The sequence below is a fragment of the Palaemon carinicauda genome, chromosome 41 (assembly GCF_036898095.1).
Source record: "Palaemon carinicauda isolate YSFRI2023 chromosome 41, ASM3689809v2, whole genome shotgun sequence".
In the NCBI taxonomy this organism is placed as follows: Eukaryota; Metazoa; Arthropoda; class Malacostraca; order Decapoda; family Palaemonidae; genus Palaemon; species Palaemon carinicauda.
The window spans coordinates 34202351-34226531 of record NC_090765.1 but is presented as its reverse complement, the minus strand read 5'-3'; the positions used below and the strand labels follow the sequence as shown (position 1 = coordinate 34226531).

Genomic DNA, 24181 nt, shown 5'->3' with positions numbered 1-24181 from the left:
CAAACTCAAAGACATCAATCGAGTTTGGAGAAAGAGAGCTACAGTACCTATAAGAGACATGGTCTCGAAGATCCCCTCTGTCTTGAAAATGAGACTACGCCCATGGTCCGAACCGAAGGACCTCTCCAAATCGGTTCCTCTACAATTCCCACCTCCACAAGTGACATTCCATACAGCCGCGTCTCTAAGTGGATGGGGGGGATTACTCCAAACATCAGATGTTTCAGGTTCTTGGTCACTCTCCATGAAACAGTCCCATATCATTGTGCTCAAAGCCATGGCAGTGTTCTTGACCCTGAAGAGAGACTCTCCTCCGAGGTCGACCCACATCAGAGTAGTTTCAGACAGCACAGACGCAGTACACTACGTCAACAGGGGAGGATCCAAGTCACCCAACCTGAATCAGATCCTGGTCACTATCTTCGCCTGGGCAACAGAAGAGAACTGGTTCCTGTCAGCACCTCACCTAGCGGGAGGCCAGAATGTGAGAGCGGACTCACTATCCAGGACGGATCCACTGGAGTCAGAATGGTCTCTAGACATAATTTCATTCCGGTGGATACTCAGGCTCGTTCCAGGCCTCCAGGTAGATCTATTCGCAACTCAGATGAATCACTAACTTCCTTGTTATGTGACCCCAACCCTGGACCCTCGGGCTTATGCCATGGACGCATTACCCCGGGATTGGAACCATGAGAAGAAGATTTCCCTATCTCCCCCAGGGAATCTTCTAAAAACTTTTACACAAACTACGCTCCTTCCGGAGCGCAGTGGCTTTAGTACCACCTCACTGGCCAAGAACAGTTGGTTTCCTCTCCTCCTCTAGTTGAAACTCAGTCCCATCCGGATCCCGTTCCTCAAACTGACCCGAGTATCCAAACTCACTGTGTCAGATTACTCAAGGATAGCCAAAACTCTAACTTTGTGGACTACAAGAAGTTGGCAACTCGTAGAGATGCGAACATTGAACCGGAAACGATCTCTTCATCGAATGGGACAAAAGGGACTCGACAATTCGCCAATATGATTCGGCCGTTAACAACTAGTAGGTCCCCTAATAGTGCAGACCATACTCGTATGTCCCCGCATTTAGCCATCTCTTTCTTGAGGCTCCTATTTGTCAAAGGGCTAACAGTTAGCACTTTAACCACCATCAAGTCAGCTTTGAAGAAGATCTTCCTTGTTGGGTTCAACATTAACCTAGCTGATTCCTATTTCTCATCAACACCAAAAACATGTGCTAGGCTTCGACCTTCGGTTCGGCCACAAAAGGACTCTTGGTCTCTGAATGGTGTTCTCAAACTTGCGATGGACACGGACAATGAATCCTGCTCTTATATCACTCTTCTTCGGAAGACTTTATTTCTAACGGCTATGGCCTCAGGTGATGGAACATCAGAACTAGCAGCTCTCTCACGAAACCCGGAAAACATAGATTTCCTCCCTTCAGCCGAAGTACTCCTTTTCCAGACAAAGCTTCCCTAGCTAAAAAATGAGGATCCGCAAAATAGGTGCTCCCCTCGGAAGATTATTCTTCATCCCCAGGATTTTTCTCCGTGTACAGTCACACTCTCAAGCCCCTTTTTAGCTAGACCTGCCACCCGCTCGTCTGGCCCCTTGGTTATCAGGGAACAAGGAGGTACTATTTCCATTTACGGTATCAGGCAACAAATCCTCTACTTCATTAAACATACTAATCCGGAATCATTTCCCCAGGCTCATGATATACGGACAGTAGATGCCTCCAACAATGACTTCCAGAACAGGGACTTTGATGATTTTAAAAAATATACGGGTTGGAAATCCCCTATGGTTGTCAAACGCCAATATCTAAAGATCTTACAGGCCCTTAAATACCCAACGATGGCAGAGGGGAGCCTTATCTCTCCCCATTAATCTCCTCTTCTTCCTTTCTTCCATCTCTTCTCTTCTCCCTCCTACCCGCCACTCACACCACGTCGCCACTCTCCTTGGTAGTTCGTTAGCCCTATGATATTTGCCATGTTTAATTCCTATGGTTTAACTGTTATTGTAGTTACCGTTCCTTTAATGTTTAGATATACTTAGACATGTAAGGTTTGATGCCTTTTGCGATTCGACACTCAGTTGGTTCCTTGTCGTCATTATTATTTAACCTTACGTTCCCTATGTCATTTGGCTGGTTGATAATTGGACGATTACTTTATTATATCATAGTATTGTCGTACATGGTGATTGTATTCTCCTCATTATGTTATTAATTTATTGGGCTTGGAAGGCATTCTCTGGTACTTTTTCGCCGGCCGTCACAGGTCGACCCAGAAAAGGGATTTTGACGAAGGAAAAATCTATTTCTGGGGAGAGACCTGTGACGCCCGGCGAAACCCTTCCCGATTATTTTTGTACGGACCCACCCTTTCCTTGCCAAGCCATATGTTCTTGCAGAAGGATAGCACTTTCTCATCTACAGGGACCATATCCGAGAAAAACTAAGTTCTCTCAGTGAGGGTTTCACTGGTGCAAAAGCAGCACACTAGAAGGCAACGTTATGAAACTGCTTGACAGTCTAGTGAGTTGGCAACAACCAAAGATGTGTGACTGAGAAGCATGCGGTAAGGTATGCAGAGCATGTTGTATGCAGAGCATGCTGTATGCAGAGCATGCTGTATGCAGAGCATGCTGTATGTAGAGCATGCTGTAAGGTAAGCAGAGCGTGTTGCATGGCGTGTAACATTTCTCAGAAATTCCATGACCAGTGCTAGAGTGAGTAATATCGCATTACCGTTCATTGAAAGTGCACGTGCCGAGGGAATTGATTTAGACTGTTTTGTTGATGAATTTGATAGCCGGCATGATAATCGTAGAATTAAGCTACACTAAATGTACTATAATCTACTTCACCTCAGGAAAGGGAAACTCGCCCTGTTGGCAACACTGCATTACTTCATGCATGCTTGCATGGGGTTTAATATCAACATAATATTACCTTACATTCATAACTCATGATTCATTTTTGTTTAGAAGATATTTTTGCCATATTTTGCGATTTGTTAAAAATATATTGCAAGGAATACATATATATTTTTATATAAGTAATACAAATAACCTCCATTATCATAATGTTTGTGTAGGCATACATGTATATGATTACAAATGCAAGTTATGAAAGTAATGAGGTGTTATTATTGTCATTTGTTATTCCCAAGTTGAATGGGAAGAAGCTCAAGTTGAGGAAAAAATGGCAGATGCATGCGTTAAGGTGGCTGACTCATAGCATGAGGTTGCTGCCTTAAGAGTTGCGCTTGCTGTAAGGGTTGCGGATGCGCAGTAGCAGGTTCCTGAGGAACGAGTTAAGGTTCCTGAGGTGTGAGCTGCGAGAGTTGAGGTAGCGGCTGCGCACAACGCAGTTCTTGTCTCGCGAGTTGAGGTTCCTGAGGTGCTAGCCTAAGGTGGTCGCTGCAGCGAGTGCTGAGGTGGCTGCCTCATTGATGAAAGAGGTTGTCGTACCTCAAGAGATTGTTGCCTCGCTGGTGGAACCGCAAGCGGAAGCGGAGGAAGTAAGGCATAAGACTCCTGCTCCCATTGCTGAGGTTGCCTTAAGGAAGGTTAAGGTTGCTGCACAACGCTGGTAACTGGCAACTCAGAACGCGGTAAGGTAGCCTGAGGAACCTCAACTTCGTACGCCTGGCAGACTGGACTGCGGAGGCGGAGCTCTCGCAGGAGGAGGTGGAGGTTGCTGCACACCGCTGGTAACCTCAGCCTGAAACTCACGCATTAAGACCGCAAGCTGCGACTGCATGGACTGCAGCAAAGTCGTCTTGGGATCAACAGACGATAAGGTCTGTTAAGGCAAAGCCTTAATAGAAGATGAGGTCTGTAGAGGCATCGCCTTACCTCTCTTAGGAGGTGTGCAGTCACCTGATGACTGAGGAGAGTCAGAGCTAACCCAATGACTGCATCCGGGTTGTTGAACTCTAACTTCCTACGTCTGGCATAGGTCTGGACTTTACGTTTTGAGACCTGAGACCAGCGTTTTCTCCCCGAAATTTCTTCTGCAGACGAGCAAAATAAGGGCTCAATCGTCTGCGGGTGGGAGTGACGGTCTCTGTAAGACACGCCCGCAACCACCGAGGATACTTCTGTGCGCCGATCAAGGCCTGCCGAACCCTTTTGCCCTTCGACATTGCTTCTCCCCTGGGCTTGGGAGCTTGCAAGAGGTCCCGGACTGGGAGGACGACTGGCACGCACAGAAGTACCCTCACGCACAACACTGACACACTTTGCGCTAATCACTTATCACTTTTGATTTTCTGTTTGCACTTATTTCACTGAACTCGAAACTTTAAGTGGTTTGTACCTGAAACACGCAATTCTATCCTTTCTCAAAAGTTAGTAATTGCGAAAACAGAATTACAATGTAACAGAAAAATCTAAGGAAAGATAAATAATTCAGTGGCTGGAAAGAGACTAAACACTAGATCAAATAAACTACGTTTAAAATCTCTCACCGCATAAAGCTTGAGAACAAGAAAAAACTCTAGAAACGTTTACCTTCTTCCCCTAAAGAGACTAGGGAGAAGAGCAAAAACGATAACAACGTTACTCGCTTGAACGAAACGTTTATCCTCCTCTTTCTCCCTCCGTCTCTATCTCTCTCTCTCTCTCTCTCTCTCTCTTGACTTAGAACCTGAGAGAAGAGCCCAATCATATATATCGTTAAAACATATTATTGTTAAAGGAAAAAACTGAAATATTTCCCAATTTATTAGAATTAAAACCATTAAGTTAAGAAAGAATGAACAAAACGCTAGACACGGTTACTCTTACTGCAACGTGACACCGTGAAAATTCTCTCTCTATCGTGACGATAGAGCGCAAGTTGAACGTTCTGAACGTCAACAACTGCAGAGACAAAACAAAACGTTAGTTCAACTTTGAAAACAGTACGAGACTATCAAAGAAATTCTTTCAAAAACATTAAAATAGCAAAATATGTTAACAGGTAAAACCGAAATGACGGGCTCAATGTTAATTAACTTCGGTACCAAGAAAAGACCGCCTACTATTAGGAAAGGTCGAATATAAACAAATATAAAAATTAATTTTAATAAGTTTATAATAAAAGGAAGTTAATCGAAGAGGCCTATAAAAGGCGGAGAGATATAAAATAAATCTATAACTTTTGTTAAGCAAAATTAAGAAAGAGAGTCTATACTCTCTTAGACACCAACACTTCCGTCTAAGGGAAGGGTCGGCCATTTAAAGGTGAAAGAGAGTTCATACTCTCTTCGTCACCATAATTAATCAAATTAATTCCAAAAGCTAACTAAGCTAATATAGAAGTTTCCAGTATAGCGAATAGCTGCAAATTTTAGAGAAATACTTCACCAAACCGTGAACAATACTCCAAAATCATAAGCGTATCCAAGAACGTCTTGCCGGAAGCACGACAGAGGAAAAAGTGAGGTGGCGTCAACAACAAGTACTGTAGTACCTGGCCACAGGTGGCGCTTGTGAGTACACCCCCTTCTAGTATAGTGATAGCTGGCGTATCCCTCCCGTAGAATTCTGTCGGGCAACGGAGTTGACAGCTACATGATTATCGGGTAAGTTTAATATTGAAAATAGTGTTTTAGTTGAACGGTAAAAATAATTTCAAATAAGTGTGAGTTCAAGCTGCGGAGAAATGCAAGGCACACACTAAATGCCTGATTGAGCTGCTAAGCCGTGATTAACGACCGTCACTGAAAGAGCAGCTCTTTTACTAGCCTAGATTTGTTCTAAGATGGCAAAACTGTAATCAGTACAGAATTATTTTGTTAATGCGCTAAAGTTAACATGCACAAAAGACTAAGTGTATGACAAAACAACTCGCTACTTATGTTAGCAAAAAAAAAATTAGCAAAATGTTATTTTCATTAGTAAAATAAATTTTTGAATATACTTACCCGATGATCATATAGCTGTCAGCTCTGCTGCCCGACAGAAAAACCTACAGGCGGAATACGCCAGCGATCGCTATACAGGTGGGGGTGTACATCAACAGCGCCATCTGTCAAGTAGGTACTCAAGTACTCGATGTCAACACAGAACCAATTTTCTCCTCTGTCCACTGGGTCTCTATTGGGGAGGATGGGTGGGTCCTTTAATTTATGATCATCGGGTAAGTATATTCAAAAATTTATTTTACTAATGAAAATAACATTTTTCAATATTAAACTTACCCGATGATCATATAGCTGATTCACACCCAAGGGGGTGGGTAGAGACCAGCATTACATGTTGACATTATTATGAGCTAAGTATTCCGTATTTCATTTTAGCAGTTATTCAAAATAAAAAACATAAAATAAATAAGTACCTGGTAAGGAAGTCGACTTGAACAATTACTCTGCCTTTTTAAGTATGTCTTCCTTACTGAGCCTCGCGATCCTCATAGGATGCTGAGCGACTCCTAGGAGCTGAAGTATGAAGGGTTGCAACCCATACTAAAGGTCCTCATCAAAACCTCTAATCTAGGCGCTTCTCAAGAAATGACTTTGACCACCCGCCAAATCAAGTAGGATGCGAAAGGCTTCTTAGCCTTCCGGACAACCCAAAAACAATAATAAAACATTTCAAGAGAAAGATTAAAAAGGTTATGGAATTAGGGAATTGTAGTGGTGGAGCCCTCACCACTACTGCACTCATTGCTACGAATGGTCCCAGAGTGTAGCAGTTCTCGTAAAGAGACTGGACATTCTTAAGATAAAAGACGCGAACACTGATTTGCTTTTCCAATAGGTTGCGTCGAATATACTTTGCAGAGATCTATTTTGTTTAAAGGCCACGGAAGTTGCGACAGCTCTAACTTCGTGTGTCCTTACCTTCAGCAAAGCTTGGTCTTCCTCATTCAGATGGGAATGAGCTTCTCGTATTAACAGTCTGATAAAATAGGATAAAGAATTCTCTGACATAGGCAAAGATGGATTCTTAACTGAACACCATAAAGCTTCAGACGGGCCTCGTAAAGGATTTTAAATAGAACTTAAGAGCTCTTACAGGACATAATACTCTTTCTAGTTCATTTCCAACCATACGATAAGTTTGGAATATCGAACGATATTGGTCAAGGCCGAGAAGGCAGCTCGTGTTTGGCTAGAAAACCAAGTTGTAGAACATGTAGCCGTTTTGGATGAGAATCCGATGTTCTTGCTGAAGGCATGAATCTCACTGACTCTTTTAGCTGTGGTTAAGCATATCAGGAAAAGAGTCTTAAAGGTGAGATCTTTCAGGGAGGCTGATTGAAGCGGTTCGAACCTGTCTGACATAAGGAATCTTAGTACCACGTCTAAATTCCAACCAGGTGTAACCAACCGACGCTCCTTCGTGGTCTCAAAAGACTTAAGGAGGTCTTGTAGATCTTTATTGTTGGAAAGATCTAAGCCTCTGTGACGGAAGACTGATGCCAACATGCTTCTGTAACCCTTGAAAGTGGGAGCTGAAAGAGATCGTTCTTTCCTCAGATATAAGAGAAAGTCAGCTATTTGAGTTACAGAGGTACTGGTCGAGAATACGGATACTGACTTGCACCAGTTTCGGAAGATTTCCCACTTCGATTGGTAGATTCTAAGGGTGGATGTTCTCCTTGCTCTAGCAAACGCTCTGGTTGCCTCCTTCGAAAAGCCTCTAGCTCTCGAGAGTCTTTCGATAGTCTGAAGGCAGTCAGACGAAGAGCGTGGAGGCCTTGGTGTACCTTCTTTACGCGTGGCTGACGTAGAAGGTCCACCCTTAGGGGAAGTGTTCTGGGAACGTCTACTAGCCATCGAAGTACCTCGGTGAGTTATTCTCTCGCGGGCCAGAGGGAAGCAACTAGCGTCAACCTTGTCCCTTCGTGAGAGGCGAACTTCTGCAGTACCTTGTTGACAATCTTGAACGGAGGGAATGCATATAGATCTAGATGTGACCAATCTAGTAGAAAGGCATCTATATGAACTACTGCTGGGTCCGGGATAGGTGAGCAAACTATTGGGAGCCTCTTGGTCATCGAGGTTGCGAAGAGATCTATGGTTGGCTGGCCCCAGGTGGCCCAAAGTCTCTTGCATACATCCTTGTGGAGGGTCCAATCTGTTGGAATTATTTGTCCCTTCCTACTGAGACAATCTGCTATGACATTCAAGTTGCCTTGGATGAACCTCGTTACTAGTGAAAAGTCTAGACCTGTTGACCAGGTGAGGAGGTCCCTTGCGATCTCGTACCATGTCAGAGAGTAGGTCCCTCCTTGCTTGGAGATGTACGTCAAAGCCGGGTGTTGTCCGAGTTCACCTCCACCACTTTGCCTTGAAGGAGAGACCTGAAGCTTTTCCAGGTCAGACGTACTGCCAGTAGCTTCTTGCAGTTGAAATGCATTGTCCTTTGACTCGAGTTCCATAATCCCGAGCATTCCCTACCGCCTAATGTCGCACCCCAGCCTACGTCCGATGCGTCCGAGAAGAGAACGTGGTTGGGAGTCTGAACAGTCAGGGGAAGACCCTTTCTAAGGTTGATAAAGTCCTTTCACCAAGTCAGACCAGACTTTATCTTTCCGGAAACCGGGATCGAGACCGCTTCTAGCGTCTTGTCCTTTTCCAGTGAAAAGCTAGATGATACAGAAGAGGACGGAGGTGTAGTCTTCCAAGTGACACAAATTGAACCACGGATGACAGTGTCCTTACCAGACTCATCCACAGCCTGACAGGGCAGCGTTCCTTCTTCAGCATCTTCTGGATGGATAGCAGGGCTGGGGGTTGATCGTCTTGTTCAGCAACGTCCTCATCAGAGGGTTCCTCATCCGAAACTGATGAGGAAACGGCAACGGAGTGGGCAACGTCTGACTCGCTGAATCCGGTCGCACTGGTGGATGCGTGACGGAGCTGGACGCAATATCATGGTACTGCTGCACAGTCTGTGAACTGTCAACCATGGGGACGCGAGGAAGTACAGCGTCAACCCGAAACTGTCTAGACTGTCTGGGTTGTGCAGTCAACACCCTACCGGGTTGCTGAGGTTGACGCACTGCGTCACAACAAGTCACCTCTGCTGGTTGTTGAACGTCTTCCTAGTGACACACTGAACGTCAACAACCACCTCCGAGCGTCGCTTAACGTCAACGTGCGACTGGCAACCCACACTGGGTCGCATCGGTGGAGGAACCACCTCAACTGGCGGACGTGAGTAGGATACCTCAGCGTCAACAGGGCGCACAACCAACCGGTAGGAAGGTTGTTGGCCAGAAGGTTCTTCTCCGTAAAAAGTCCTCTATCAAGGACACAAGCTTGGACTGCATGTCTTGCAGCAAAGCCCATTAGGGTCTACGGGAGCAGGTGTAGCAACAGACGGGGTTAGCGACTGAAGCGGAACCATTTACCATCCCTGGAAGCCTTGTTATGCTTTAATTAAAGTCCATAGGAGGCTAAGCAGCTTAAGGCTCCTCTCCAAATGACAGAGTCCTCAAAGGAATATCAGTAGGAGGGAGAACAGCACTTTCTCATCTACAGGAACCTTGTCCGAGAAAAGCTAGGTTATCTCAGTGAGGGTCTCACTGGTGCATAAGCAGCAGACCAGAAGGCAACGTTATGTAACTGCTTGACAGTCTGTGAACTGTCAAAAACTGAACTGTCAACCACAACAGGTGCGTGAGGACATACAGCACTGGTGCATTAGCAGCAGACCAGAAGGCAACGTTATGTAACTGCCTGACAGTCTGTGAACTGTCAAAAAACTGAACTGTCAACCACAACAGGTGTGTGAGGACATACAGCACTGGTGCATTAGTAGCAGACCAGAAGGCAACGTCATGTAACTGCTTGACAGTCTGTGAGCTGGCAACAACCAAAGCTGTGTGGGGAAGCCTCAACTCCTGACTGACTAGTCTGCTGCGGGCGAGTGGCGGTAACCACAGTGGGTTGCGGAGGCTGACGCACCGTGTCAAAACACGGCAGCTTAACTCCACCCTCCTGTTGTTGTGGTAACTCACGCACGGCAACGGAGTGCTCCGTGCGTCTGTGGGAGTCAGCATGCGTCTGGCAGGGTCGACTGCGCATGGGTGGAGGAGCTCTCACAGCCGGAGTGTGGGAGCAGGTAGCCTCAGCGTCTGCTGGGCGCACAACCGCGGCAGGTTGTAGGCTAACGGGTGCAGCGCCAACCTCTCCGCAGCCGGAGTGTGGGAGCAGGCAGCCTCAGCGTGAGCTGGGCGCACAACCGTGGCAGGTTGTAGGCTAACGGGAGCAGTGTCAACCTTCTCCGCACGAAACTCCTGCATAACCGCAGCTAACTGAGTCTGCATAGACTGCAGTAAAGACCACTTAGGGTCTACAAAAGCAGCAACAGACGGAGCTACTGTCCGTTGTGACTGAGGGTCTAAAACAGCGGGTGCGGCAACAGACGGAGTTACTGCCTGTTGCGGTACCGCTTTACCTCTCTTAGGAGGTGTGCAGTCATCGGAAGACTGCAGCGAGTCCGAACTGACCCAGTGGCTACACCTGGGCCGTTGGACTTGCGCGGAAGGGACCGACTTGCACTTAATAAGCTGCGAGACCTTGGTCAAAGGTTTCTTACGAGAAACCTCTTCCGCAGACGAGAAGTAAATGGGCTCTCTCGTCTTTGTGTGGGTGGGGCGATCTTGGGTAGATACACCCGAAACCACGGAGGGAAACGTCTGTTCGTTGATCAAGGCCTGTCGAACCCATAAGTCGTTCGACATTACTTCTCCCCTGGGCTTGGGAGCTTGCAAGAGGTCCCGGACTAGGTGAACGACAGGCACGAACAGACGAACCCTCGGACGCAACACTGTAACACTTTGCGCATATCACTTTATCATTTTGATTTTCTGTTTGCACTTATTTCACTGAAATCGAAACTTTTACTGATTTCTACCTGAAACACGAAATCCTACCCTTCATTAAAAGGTAGTAATTACGAAAACAGTCGTATAATGCAACAGAAAACATATATAAAGATAAAGAATTCAGTGGCTGGGAAAGAGACTAAACACTAGTTCAAATAAACTACGTTTACAATCTCTCACCGCACATAGCCTGGGAACAAGAATAAAACCCTAGAAACGTTTTACCTTCTTCCCCTACAGCGACTAGGGAGGAGAGTATAACGAGAACAACGTTACCCGCTTGAACGAAACGTTTTTTCTCCTCTCTCTCCCTCCGTCTCTATCTCTCTCTTTCTCTCTAGATTTCGCACCTGAGAGAAGAGCCCAATAATATATCGTCAAAACATGATATATGCTAAAGGAAAAAAAAAACTGAAAGGTTTTCCAAATAAAAAGTTCCTTTAATTTAGAATTTAAACCATTTAAGCTAAGAAAGAATGAACGAAACGCCAGAATCGGTTTACTCTTACTGCAAAGTGAAACCGTGATACACTCTCTCTCTATCGTAACGATAGAGCGCATGTTGAACGTCCTGAACGTCAACAACTGCGTAGACTAAAAAACTAAACATTAGTTCATCTTTGAAAACAGTACGAGACTATCAAAGAAATTCTTTCATAAAACATTAAATTTAAAAAGTTATAAATTCTTTAAAGGTTAAATACGATATAACGGGCTCAACGTTGATTAACTTCGGTTCCAAGTTAGGACCGCCTACAATCAGGAAAGGTCGCATATAAACAAAACATAAAAATTTATTTTTATATGTTTATAATAAAAGGAAAGTTAATCGAAGAGGCCTAAAAAAGGCGGAGAGATATAAAATATAGATCTATAACGTGTTAAGCAAAATTACTAAAAACCTAAACACACTTCCGTCTACGGGAAGGGTCGGCCATTTAAAAGTGAAAGAGTCCATACTCTCTTAGTCACCATAATTAAATCTATCCAAAACGAGTTCAAGTTTTGAAATGAAGATAAAACCCCTGCATAGCGAAAGCTCAAAACTGGAATAGTGTACTTCACCAAATAGTTGTGAAAACAAATCCAGTTAGTAACAGCGTATTTAGTAGGTCTTGCCAGTGGCACGACAGAGAGAAAATTGGTTCTGTGTTGACATCGAGTACTTGAGTACCTACTTGACAGATGGCGCTGTTGATGTACACCCCCACCTGTATAGCGATCGCTGGCGTATTCCGCCCGTAGGTTTTTCTGTCGGGCAGCAGAGCTGACAGCTATATGATCATCGGGTAAGTTTAATATTGAAAAATTAGCAATAGTATTCAAAGCAGAAAGCAAAGGCAAGACTTCAAACATTGAGGCTGAAGGCCTAAATGCAATCAACAAGGTAACTTGAGCCTTGAATATATGAATTCATGTTTCCCTGAAAACCCCTGTCACCCAGGGGGTTAACTACAGCAATGTAATTGTTCAGTGGCTACTTTCCTCTTGGTAAGGGTAGAAGAGACTCTTCAGCTATGGTAAGCAGCTCTTCTAGGAGAAGGACAATCCAAAATCAAACCATTGTTCTCTAGTCTTGGGTTGTGCTATAGCCTCTGTACCATGGTCTTCCACTGTCTTGAGTTAGAGATCTCCTGCTTGAGGGTACACTCGGGCACACTGTTCTATCTAATTTATCTTCCTCTGGTTTTGTTGAAGTTTTTATTTATTGCATGAAAAATATTTATTTTAATGTTGTTACTATTCTTAAAATATCTTATTTTTCCTTGTTTCCATTCCTCACTGGGCTATTTTCCCTGTTGGGGCCCCTGGGCTTGTAGAACCCTGCTTTTCCAACTAGGGTTGTAGCTTAGCATTTAATATTAATAATAATAATACATGAAGGGTAGACATCATTCACTATGGTGGGAAGCATAGTTGTGAATATGATATAGAAACAATTTGTGAGGTATGACCTGACAAAGGTCTTTCAAGAGAAATGTTCATATCATCCAAAACTGCGCAGATACACTTAAGAGACTTTTCCAATCTTCCTGTTGCAAATGTGACATCTTGCTAAGCTAAGTTTTAGCATTAAAGTGATACTAAGACACACTTAATTGGATTCTGAAATAACTAAACAACCATTAAAAATCTGCAATTCTAGCCCACAATTTACTAGATTTTGAAATGATATGAAATCAAATGCAATCTCTCGACTAAGAGTACTGTGACTTATATACATTCTAAACTTTATAATAAGGTGCCTTGATACCTCTTTAAGTTCAAACTGGCCTAGTCTCTCAGAGGAAAAAATATGTTACAACATCCAAAGTTTCAAGGATAATGGCTGGAGATGTTAAAGCTGATGTTTTTGTCCGAGGACCATACAGCGTACATTATACAGGTACAGTATAATCTACTTTTTTCAATACTTATTTAGGAATATGAAATGTCTGTCCGATTTTGCTAATCTTGTAAAGCCATTCCTAACTGAAAGAACCGTACAGAAATGTTTAAAACTTGACATATTCCTTACCATGCTACACAAGTTGCTCAACATAGCTGTCATTTCACATTTACAAAACAATTAATATGCTTTACTCTAATTTGTTTCTATTGGCTTCAATGACTCCCTCAACTAAGGGAAAGTTTACCAGCTTCCCTTGGAAGATTTGAAAGAAAAAAGTAGGTTGACCAAACACGAATTCATCAGTCAGCAAAATAAACAATGAACTACATTCACCAGTCAGAACTTGGCTAAGATATTCGAGTATTGCAAATTTAGTTTTGAGATCAAATTTTCCCTCTATTCTTTTATAAAACTTACAAAAGATCACCCTTGTTTCTCAACAATAAGTAAATACATCCTTGATAAATCTAACAGTACTGTAACACAATTATCAATATAGATTAAATGAAAACACACTTTCCTTGAATTTTGTAACCTTTGTATTATTGGAATTGTTAATGGCAAAAGGGATGGGTGGGAAAAGGGTACCAGCATGAGGAGGACAAATAGGAAGGAGGAAAGTGAAAAGGAAAATAATGTAGCTCTGTTGTTATTCTTAAATAACTGAATTAACACAAGAAAAATTTTTAGCAATACAGTAAATCATCAGATTTTTACTTTAATTATAGATAGAGAGAGAGAATTATAGTCATATCAACTTTCAGCATGAAAAACACTGAACCTTTCCAAATCTGGCAAATTTCTTGCTGTCCACAGCAGCAGCTTGAAATCCACAATTTGGTCTTTGAATTTGCTAATATCAGAGGAATTTCTGCAAAGTTAGTCCCTCTACACCAGAACATTAGGAAAAGGCTATTTGTGAGACACCTAGTGGTGATAAAATGCAAGTATATGGGATGAGTTAGTATTGAAGAAAAACTTAAATAAATATTAGATATGCTTGATTAAAATAATTAGTTTAAAAACCTAACTAAGCCTAATCCACAGAAATTTTTCCTTTACATAAGTGAAATTGTTTCCACTAACATTGAAAGTTCTTGAAAGTTTTAATATAACTAAAAAAGGACAACAAAATACTCATCACTGCACCTCCAATGCCCTGTGAAGGTTTCAACCTTACCAGAACTGTTAAGTAATAATTGTATGTCACAAAAAGATAAACATATACAAACCTGAGCATCAAAGGGGAACATGAGAAGGTTAAAATCACATGTATAAGTCACTCCATACAGTTGGCTCATCTCCAAGCTGTTTTCACTTCCAGAGAAGAGGTTTACTGAAAATAAAATTTTTATTGCACAGAAATCAAATTCCTTTTAGAATATCAATATCATATGTTAATACAGTACTGTACAGCACTGAATTAATACATTAACAAAAGTTGAATAGTTTCAAGTTCAATAAATGCAAATTGTCTGTTTTAATCAAGTTTTAACATCAGGTATAAGACATTCTAAACAAGGGATTTTTTTCTCAACACAGAAGACTGGTCAATGCTTGACCACTAAATATACATTTCCTACTTAAAAGGATCCAAACATCACCCTGTCAAAAGAGCTGTGAGAACCAGAACAAAACCTTATCTCAGAGTTTAGTCCTCTCAGAAAATCTTGAACTATTCATATTCAAAAAATTTTCTTTCCATAAATAACATCCAAGTATATTTGGAACAATCTTTTACTCCAAGCTGCTTTGACACAGTTATTAAAAAATCACTCAAACATTACCAGAAAATTAGGTATTGTTCACAAGGCTTCCTATGTCTATATATGAAGGTATCAATAAATGCTATATGCTTCAACTCTATTTGTATCCTTCATGGAACTCAGTCCATATGTCAAAATGTCAATAATTTTGCAGTAATCTTTAAGAGTTGTTTGCAGTGGTTAAAGGTTAAAGGTGTCTGGTTTCAGTTCCAGTTTCATCAATATATATGTTCACCAGAATGTCAACCAGGTAAGCCCAACACTCCAATGTGGTGCCAAACGACAGCAGTGGCCTCCCCAGTAAACAGCTTAAACTCACAGTCCCAAGCTGGAATAAACCTGCCGCCATGCGAATGCTAGGCAAACACGTTACCTCTGAACTAGCCATGAGGTTAGTTTATTACCTTTTCCATCTTTCACCAGCTATATTGATATGCGTTACTTTTAGTGCCTGCTATTTATTCCCGAAGGCTTCTACATCTACAATCCCTCGAGGTGTAATGATGTCACAAACACAAGCCCTGAAAGTCCTTTACTCCTTTTACCAATGCTGACCTTGAAATTGGTAACAAGTAATTCTGTTTGGGAGATTTAAGAAGTAACTCTTTAGGCAAAGACACCTTTTAGGGAGGTGGATGGCTTAGCTTCATGGAAGGTTTTGGATTACCAAATTTCCTTAAATATGTATCATTTGTGGTGTCAAATTTTATTTAGATCTAATTTGATTTGAAGGAATTTTGACCACATCCTGACACTATAGCTTGGGGCTATTCTGTGCCAAGATATGACTAGGGCAAATCCCAGCAGTTATAAAGTACGTACTGTGAATGAAAAGTTGAAAGACGTACAGCAAAAGGTGGAAGGAGGGAAGCAGATACAGAGATAATGTATTATCTTGAAAAGTAAATATATCTGGGGGCTGAAGGAAAGCTGCAAAGGCTCTTCAGTAATGCTTAAAGTACTATTTCTTTATCTATTTGAATACTATTTGCCTACAAAGATTGATAAGTGATACAAATATGGCTTTTTTCAGAGCGCATTAAATTAGTAATGCTATCTATAAAACGGATTTTGAGCGAAGCGAAAAATCTATTTTTGGGTGAGATGGCCATGTCGTCCTGATGGAAGTTCCTATAGGGTAGCTTCCTAGGGTATATTACAACTACGGCGATATTCCCAGAGAATTTACCTTAAGGTACCCAGAATTCTAACTCCTGGAACGAATATCCCTAATGAAAGGGATATCGCGACATATCAGAGGACGTATTCTTGACACGCCACATGGCAATCTGCACCACAAACAGAGATAACACATCGAAGGGGTCAATTGGCAAGAAAACGAAAACGAGAAAGAAAAAGGGGAGCCGTTCCCAAGGCTCTCTCATCTCCCGTTTCGTAAGCATGCATTGCGCCAATCCTGGCGCCATCTGTATTCCTTGTAGCGATACACGAGGTGCTACAGATACTGTTAGGGAGGGGTCCTACAGCCCTTTCATAGAAAGGGAAGGGCGGGTCCATCAGGACGACATGGCCATCTCACCCAAAAATAGATTTTTCGCTTCGCTCAAAATCCGTTTTTTGGGCTCAAGCCATGTCGTCCTGATGGAAGTATACCAGAGCATTACTGTATCTGTGGATTCTCAGAACGTGCCGTACTCCCCGGAGGTATTTCCCCGGTCGACTAGACCTAGAGACCTAAGATGTTACCGTTATACATCTTTTCAACTAACCATAAACCATGTTAGAGCTTCCTGCCCCCTACAGGGAAGAGTCCTACTAGACTCTGGGAAAGTCTCGAAGAGTACATATACCTATGTATGAATACCAGGCAAGCCAATATAGTGGTCTCACCCTATATTAAGCAAAGCATAGTTTGTAAAGAACCACTGCGTCAATATGAAATATCGACCAGTTCTCCGCACAATACTTGTATTGGACAAAGGTTTATATCCGCATAGGAGGAAGCTGTAAATCCGCCACCATCCCCTTATGGGGTGGAATCCTCCCGCTAAGGGAAAGCATAAACCAATGCAACATTAGCTTGCATAAAGGAACAATCTATTAGAATTATCCCAGATAAATATACATAGATTGAATGCTCAATTATATCAATAAATTGACACAGGTGAAGGAGACGCAAGGTTCTCAAGAACAAGTTTATTGGCAGACAATAAACAGACAGGTTAACAACAATGATATATATATATATATATATATATATATATATATATATATATATATATATATATATATATATATATATATATATATATATATATATAAATATGATATTTTAATTATAAAATAAATTTTTGAATATACTTACCCGGTGAATATATAATAGCTGCAACTCTGTTGCTCGACAGACAAAAAACAGTAAAAACTCGCCAGCGATCGCTATACAGGTTGCGGGTGTGCCCACCAGCGCCAACTGTAGGCCAGATACCACTCTCTCGATGTAAACAAAGACTCAATTTCTTCTCATCCCACTGCGTCTCTATTGGGGAGGAAGGGAGGGTCGTTTAATTTATATATTCACCGGGTAAGTATATTCAAAAATTTATTTTATAATTAAAATATCATTTTTAAATATTTAACTTAGCCGGTGAATATATAATAGCTGATTCACACCCAGGGGGGTGGGTAGAGACCAGTTAAATATGTTTACATCGTATAAGCTAAGAGTTTTTATTTCATTTTGACAGTGATCAATATAACAAAACCAAAATAAATAGGTACCTGGTAAGGAAGTCGACTTAGACGATTACTCTGCCTTGTAAGTACGTCTTCCTTACGGAGCCCCGCGATCCTCTTAGGATGCTGACAGACCCCCAGGAGCTGAAGTATCAAGGGCTGCAACCCATACAACAGGACCTCATCAAACCCCTAATCTGGGCGCTCTCAAGAAATGACTTTGACCACCCGCCAAATCAACCAGGATGCGAAAGGCTTCTTAGCCTTCCGGACAACCCATAAAAACATTAAAACATTTCAAGAGACAGATTAAAAGGATATGGAATTAGGGAATTGTAGTGGTTGAGCCCTCACCCACTACTGCACTCGCTGCTACGAATGGTCCTAGTGTGTAGCAGTTCTAGTAAAGAGACTGGACACCTTTCAAGTAACATGACGCGAACACTGACTTGCTTCTCCAATAGGTTGCGTCCATGATACTTTGCAGAGATCTATTTTGCTTAAAGGCCACGGAAGTTGTTACAGCTCTAACCTCGTGCGTCTTAACCTTAAGCAAAGATCGGTCTTCCTCACTCAAGTGTGAATGAGCTTCTCGTATTAACAATCTGATAAAACATGACAAAGCATTCTTTGACATAGGCAAGGATGGTTTCTTAACCGAACACCATAACGCTTCAGATTGGCCTCGTAAAGGTTTAGTACGAGCTAAGTAGAACTTAAGAGCTCTAACAGGGCATAAGACTCTTTCTAGTTCATTGCCTACGATCTCCGATAAGCTGGGAATATCGAAAGATTTAGGCCAAGGACGAGAAGGTAGCTCATTTTTGGCTAGAAAACCAAGTTGCAGAGAACAAGTGGCCTTTTCTGACGAAAATACGATGTTCTTGCTGAAGGCATGAATCTCACTGACTCTTTTAGCTGAGGCTAAGCATACCAGGAAAAGAGTCTTAAGAGTGAGATCTTTCAGGGAGGCTGACTGTAAAGGCTCAAACCTGTCTGACATGAGGAATCTTAGGACCACGTCTAAATTCCACCCAGGAGTAGCCAAACGACGCTCCTTAGTGGTCTCGAAAGACTTAAGGAGGTCTTGCAGATCTTTATTGTTGGAAAGATCTAAGCCTCTATGCCGGAAGACCGATGCCAACATGCTTCTGTAGCCCTTGATAGTGGGAGCTGAAAGGGATCGTCCTTTTCTCAGGTATAAGAGAAAATCAGCTATTTGGGCTACAGAGGTACTGGTCGAGGATACAGAAACTGACTTGCACCAGTCTCGGAAGACTTCCCACTTCGATTGGTAGACTCTAATGGTAGAAGCTCTCCTTGCTCTAGCAATCGCACTGGCTGCCTCCTTCGAAAAGCCTCTAGCTCTCGAGAGTCTTTCGATAGTCTGAAGGCAGTCAGACGAAGAGCGTGGAGGCTTTGGTGTACCTTCTTTACGTGTGGCTGACGTAGAAGGTCTACTCTTAGAGGAAGACTTCTGGGAACGTCTACTAACCATCGAAGTACCTCGGTGAACCATTCTCTCGCGGGCCAGAGGGGAGCAACTAACGTCAACCTTGTCCCTTCGTGAGAGGCGAACTTCTGCAGTACCTTGTTGACAATCTTGAATGGTGGGAATGCGTAAAGATCCAGATGTGACCAATCTAGGAGGAAGGCATCTATATGTATTGCTGCTGGGTCCGGGACTGGAGAGCAATAGATTGGAAGCCTCTTGGTCAGCGAGGTTGCAAAGAGATCTATGGTGGGTTGACCCCAAGTCGAGCAAAGTCTCTTGCACACATCCTTGTGGAGGGTCCATTCGATTGGAATTACTTGACCTTTCCGACTGAGACAATCTGCTATGACGTTCAAGTCGCCCTGGATGAACCTCGTTACTAGGGAGATGCCTCGATCTTTTTACAAGATGAGCAGGTCCCTTGTGACCTCGTACAAAGTCAGTGAGTGGGTACCTCCTTGTTTGGAAATGTACGCCAAGGCCGTGGTGTTGTCCGAGTTTACCTCCACCACCTTGCCTCGAAGGAGATTCTCGAAGCTTATCAAGGCCAGATGAACCGCCAAAAGCTCCTTGCTGTTGATATGCATGCTCCTCTGACTCGAGTTCCACAGACCTGAGCATTCCCGACCGTCCAGCGTCGCGCCCCAGCCCAAGTCCGATGCGTCCGAGAAGAGAACGTGGTTGGGTATCTGAACTGCCAGGGGAAGACCCTCTCGTAGGCTGATATTGTCCTTCCACCAAGTCAGACAAGACTTTATCTTTTCGGAAATCGGGATCGAGACCGCCTCTAGCGTCTTGTCCTTTTTCCAGTGAAAAGCCAGATGGAATTGAAGAGGACGGAGGTGTAGCCTTCCTAGCGAGACAAATTGCTCCAGGGATGATAGCGTCCCTACCAAACTCATTCACAGCCTGACTGAGCAGCGTTCTTTCTTCAGCATCTTCTGGATGGAGAGCAGGGCTTGATCTATTCTGGGGGCCGACGGAAAAGCCCGAAAAACTTGACTGTGAATCTCCATCCCTAAATACAGAATAGTTTGGGATGGGACCAGCTGTGACTTTTCCAAATTGACTAGGAGTCCCAATTCCTTGGCCAGATCTAGAGTCCAATTGAGATCCTTCAGACAGCGATGACTGGAAGAGGCTCTGAGAAGCCAGTCGTCCAAGTACAGGGAGGCTCTGATCTCCGATAGCTCGAAACTGGTACCCCACATTCCTGTGAACAAACCTCAGAAACGGTTGGGAATCCGGGTGTATAGGAATGTGGAAGTATGCTTCCTGAAGGTCGAGAGAGACCATCCAGTCGCCTTCCATAAATGCTGTCAAGACAGCCTGGTAGACTTCATCGTGAAGTTTGTCTTGACAATGAACACATTGAGCGCACTTGCCTCTTACGTACTCCTGCAGTGAACATGGCTGCCAAATCATGGAGCCATCCCTGAGGGACTTGTCCCTGCAGAGAACGTGGCTGTCAGATCATTGGAGCCATCCCTGAAAGCCTTGTTTATGCATGACATAATTGTACAGCAAAACTTCAAAGGCTCGAAAACAGCTGTGAAGTTGACCTGTAAAATCTTGGAGCGTCTCCTGGCCAGGCGCCAGGGAGAGTCTACGAGATTTGAGAAGTCTATCTGGGCAGAGGCAGGAACTCCCAAGCCGAGAACTTCTCTCGTGTCATATCAGACTCTCGCTCTATAAGCCAGTTTAAAAGAAGGGAAAGCAAAGGCTGTATCCCCCAAACTCCTCCTGGTGATAAACCAGTCGCCTAGCAAACGTAAAGCTCTCTAGGAGAGCGAGAGAACACTAGCTTATAAACAACGGCTTCGAAGTAGCTAGGCCTAGTGTAAGCTCTGACGTTTAGGCGAACGAGGAGCAGCAGTTACAAAAAGATCCGGACAAAGATCCTTAAAAATCAGCATGATTTAATTAAAGTCCATAGAGGGCTAAGCAGCTTTAGGCTCCTCTCCGTCTGACAGAGTCCTCAAGGGAATATCAGTAGGAGGGGGAACAGCAACTTCCTCATCTAAAGGAACCTTGTCCGATAATAGCTGAGTCTCAAGCAAAGGAGAGACCTACCGTGGTGGCAATGCTTTACAAGCAGAGTCCACACGCACTGGTGTATTAGTAGCGGACCAGGACGCAACGTCATGTAACTGCTTGACAGTCTGTGAACTGTCAACAACAACAGGTGCGAGAGACCAGGACGCAACGTCATGTAACTGCTTGACAGTCTGTGAACTGTCAACAACAACAGGTGCGTGAGGACGCACAGCGTCCACTCGAGACTGCTTTGACTGCCTAGACTGAGCAGTCAAAACAACTCTAGAATGCGGAGGTTGACGCACAGCGTCAAAACAAGTCAACTCCGATTGTTAGCGAACGTCCTGAACGTCATCAGGAGCATCAGCAAGTGGCCTAACGTCCAAATGCGGCTGAAAAACCACACGAGACCGCATCGAGTGTGCTTCTAAACAACCTGACTGACGTGACTTAGCTACGCCAACGTCAACAGGACGCACAAAGGAACGTTAGGTTGGCTGAAAGCCAGGATCTCGATGAGATAAACGGCTAGGCTCAACGGACTAATCGGCAGAATAGTCTTCCATAAGGGAGGCAAGCTTATTCTGCATGTCTTGCCGTACAACCCATTTAGGATCAACGGAAATGGTTGCGGTAAGAGACGAGGGTAACGTCTGTGACCGCAACACTTTGCCAACAAAAAAGACTCGGAGTCTGTGTTACGCTTTTGTTAGGCGGCGAGCAGTTTTCCGATGACTGCATAGGGTCAGAGCTGTCCTAATGGCTGCAACCAGGACGCTGGACCTGTCCTGAAAGGACTGACTTTCGCTTAAGGGCCTCAAAACCTTGTTTCAGGTTTCTTATGCGAAAAGCCTTCGGATGACAAGGAGAAAATTGTCTCTCTCGCCTTATGGTAGGGGAGATCTTGGTAAGATACACCCGATACCATAGAACAGACGAACCCTCGGACGCAACACTGTAACACTTTGCGCAATATCACTTTATCACTACGATTTTCTGTTTTGCACTTATTTCACTGAAATCGAAACTTTTACTGATTTCTACCTGAAGCACGCAATTCTACCCTCATCAAAAGGTAGTAAATGCGAAATCAGTCGTATAATGCAAGCACATTAATACCAGCAAAAAAAAACAGTAAACATCTTTTAAGATAAAAAAATTCAGTGGTTGGGGAAGAGAAGAAACACTAGTTCATTCAAAACTACGTTTTCAATCTCTCACCGTACATTGTCTGGGGACGAGAATAAAACTAAAAACGTTTTATCCTTCTCCCCGTACAGAGACTAGGGACGAGAGTAACTCGAGAACAACGTTACCCGCTTGAACGGAACGTTTTCTCTCCTCTCTCTCCCTCCGTCTCTCTCTCTCTCTCTCTCTCTCTCTCTCTCTCTCTCTCTCTCTCTCTCTCTCTCTCTCTCTGATTTCGCACCTAAGAGAAGAGCCCAATTACATTTCGTCAAAAAAACATGTTATTTGACCAAAGGAAAAAACTGAAAGGTTTTTCAATTAAACAGTTCCTTTAAAATAGAATTTAAAACATTTAAGCTTTGAAAGAAGAATGAACAAAACGTCAGAATCGATTTACTCTTTCTGCAAAGTGAAACCGTGATACTCTCTCTCTCTATCGTAACGATAGAGCGCAAACTGCGTAGCATAAATAAACTAAACGTTAGTTCATCTTTGAAAACAGTACGAAGACTATTCAAAGAAAATCTTTCATAAAATATTTATTAAAAATATTCATTTAAAAAGTTTTAAATCATTAGCTCTTTAAAAGCTATTTACGATTGAAAGGGCTCAACGTTGTTTAACTTTGGTTTCCAAGTTAGGACCGCCTACTCTCAGGAAAGGTCGCATATAAACAAAACATTAAAATTTATTTTTTATGTTTATTATAAATGGAAAGTTAATCGAAGAGGCCTAATAAAGGCGGTGAGATATAAAATATATAGAGGAAAATCTTAATTAATTTATAACGTGATAAGATAATTACTAAAAGCCTAAACACACTTCCGTCTAAGGGAAGGGTCGGCCATTTAAAAGTCAAAGAAAGTCCATACTCTCTTTGTCACCAAAAATTAAATCTATCCAAAACGAGTTCAAGATTTAAGATGAAGATAAAACACCTGCACTGCGAAAGCTCAAACCAAAATGAAGTACTTCACCAAATATGTTGAGAAAACTCCAGGTTCTACAGTGAGTAAAAGTACGTCTTGTCGACACGTCGACAGAAAAGAAATTGAGTCTTTGTTTACATCGAGAGAGTGGTATCTGGCCGACAGTTGGCGCTGGTGGGCACACCCGCAACCTGTATAGCGATCGCTGGCGAGTTTTTACAGTTTTTTGTCTGTCGAGCAACAGAGTTGCAGCTATTATATATTCACCGGCTAAGTTAAATATCTAAATATATATATATATATATATATATATATATATATATATATATATATATATATATATATATATATATATATTTTGGGCTCAAGCCATGTCGTCCTGATGGAAGTTCCTTAAAGGCAGCTTCCTAGGGTATATTACAACTACGGCGATATTCCCAGAGAATTTACCTTAAGGTACCCAGAATTCTAACTCCTGGAGCGAGTATCCCTAAAAAAGACCTTAGGGATATCGTAAATATCAGCGGACGTATTCTTGACACGCCACATAGCAATCTATACCCCGAATAGAGTTAACACTTCGTAGGGGTCAAATGGCAAGAAAACGAAAACGATAAGAAAAAGGGGGGAGCCGTTCGTAAGGCATCTCTCCTCCCCGTTTCGTAAGCGTGCCCTGCGCCGCTCGCGGCGCCATCTGTATTCCTTTTTGCGTAGCTATACAACTCGGTGTTTTTCCCTGTGTTTCTACCAAAATCTTGGATTTACTCTCGTATTATGCTTTCTCCAACTTCTTCTGCTTCGGATAAGTTGAGTACTATTTCTTTTATGTATAAATGT

General features: G+C 42.9%; 1 protein-coding gene across 3 annotated transcripts in view; it reads right to left on the bottom strand.

The window, feature by feature from the left end:
* The window catches only part of LOC137632254 (uncharacterized), a 121124-nt gene that overhangs the window by 48052 nt on the left and 48891 nt on the right, over positions 1–24181 (bottom strand). For all 3 annotated transcript variants that reach the window (XM_068364143.1, XM_068364145.1, XM_068364144.1), the window contains exon 7: positions 14468–14571. In XM_068364143.1, the coding sequence (XP_068220244.1) occupies positions 14468–14571 (104 nt within the window). The remainder of the gene's footprint in view (positions 1–14467; positions 14572–24181) is intronic.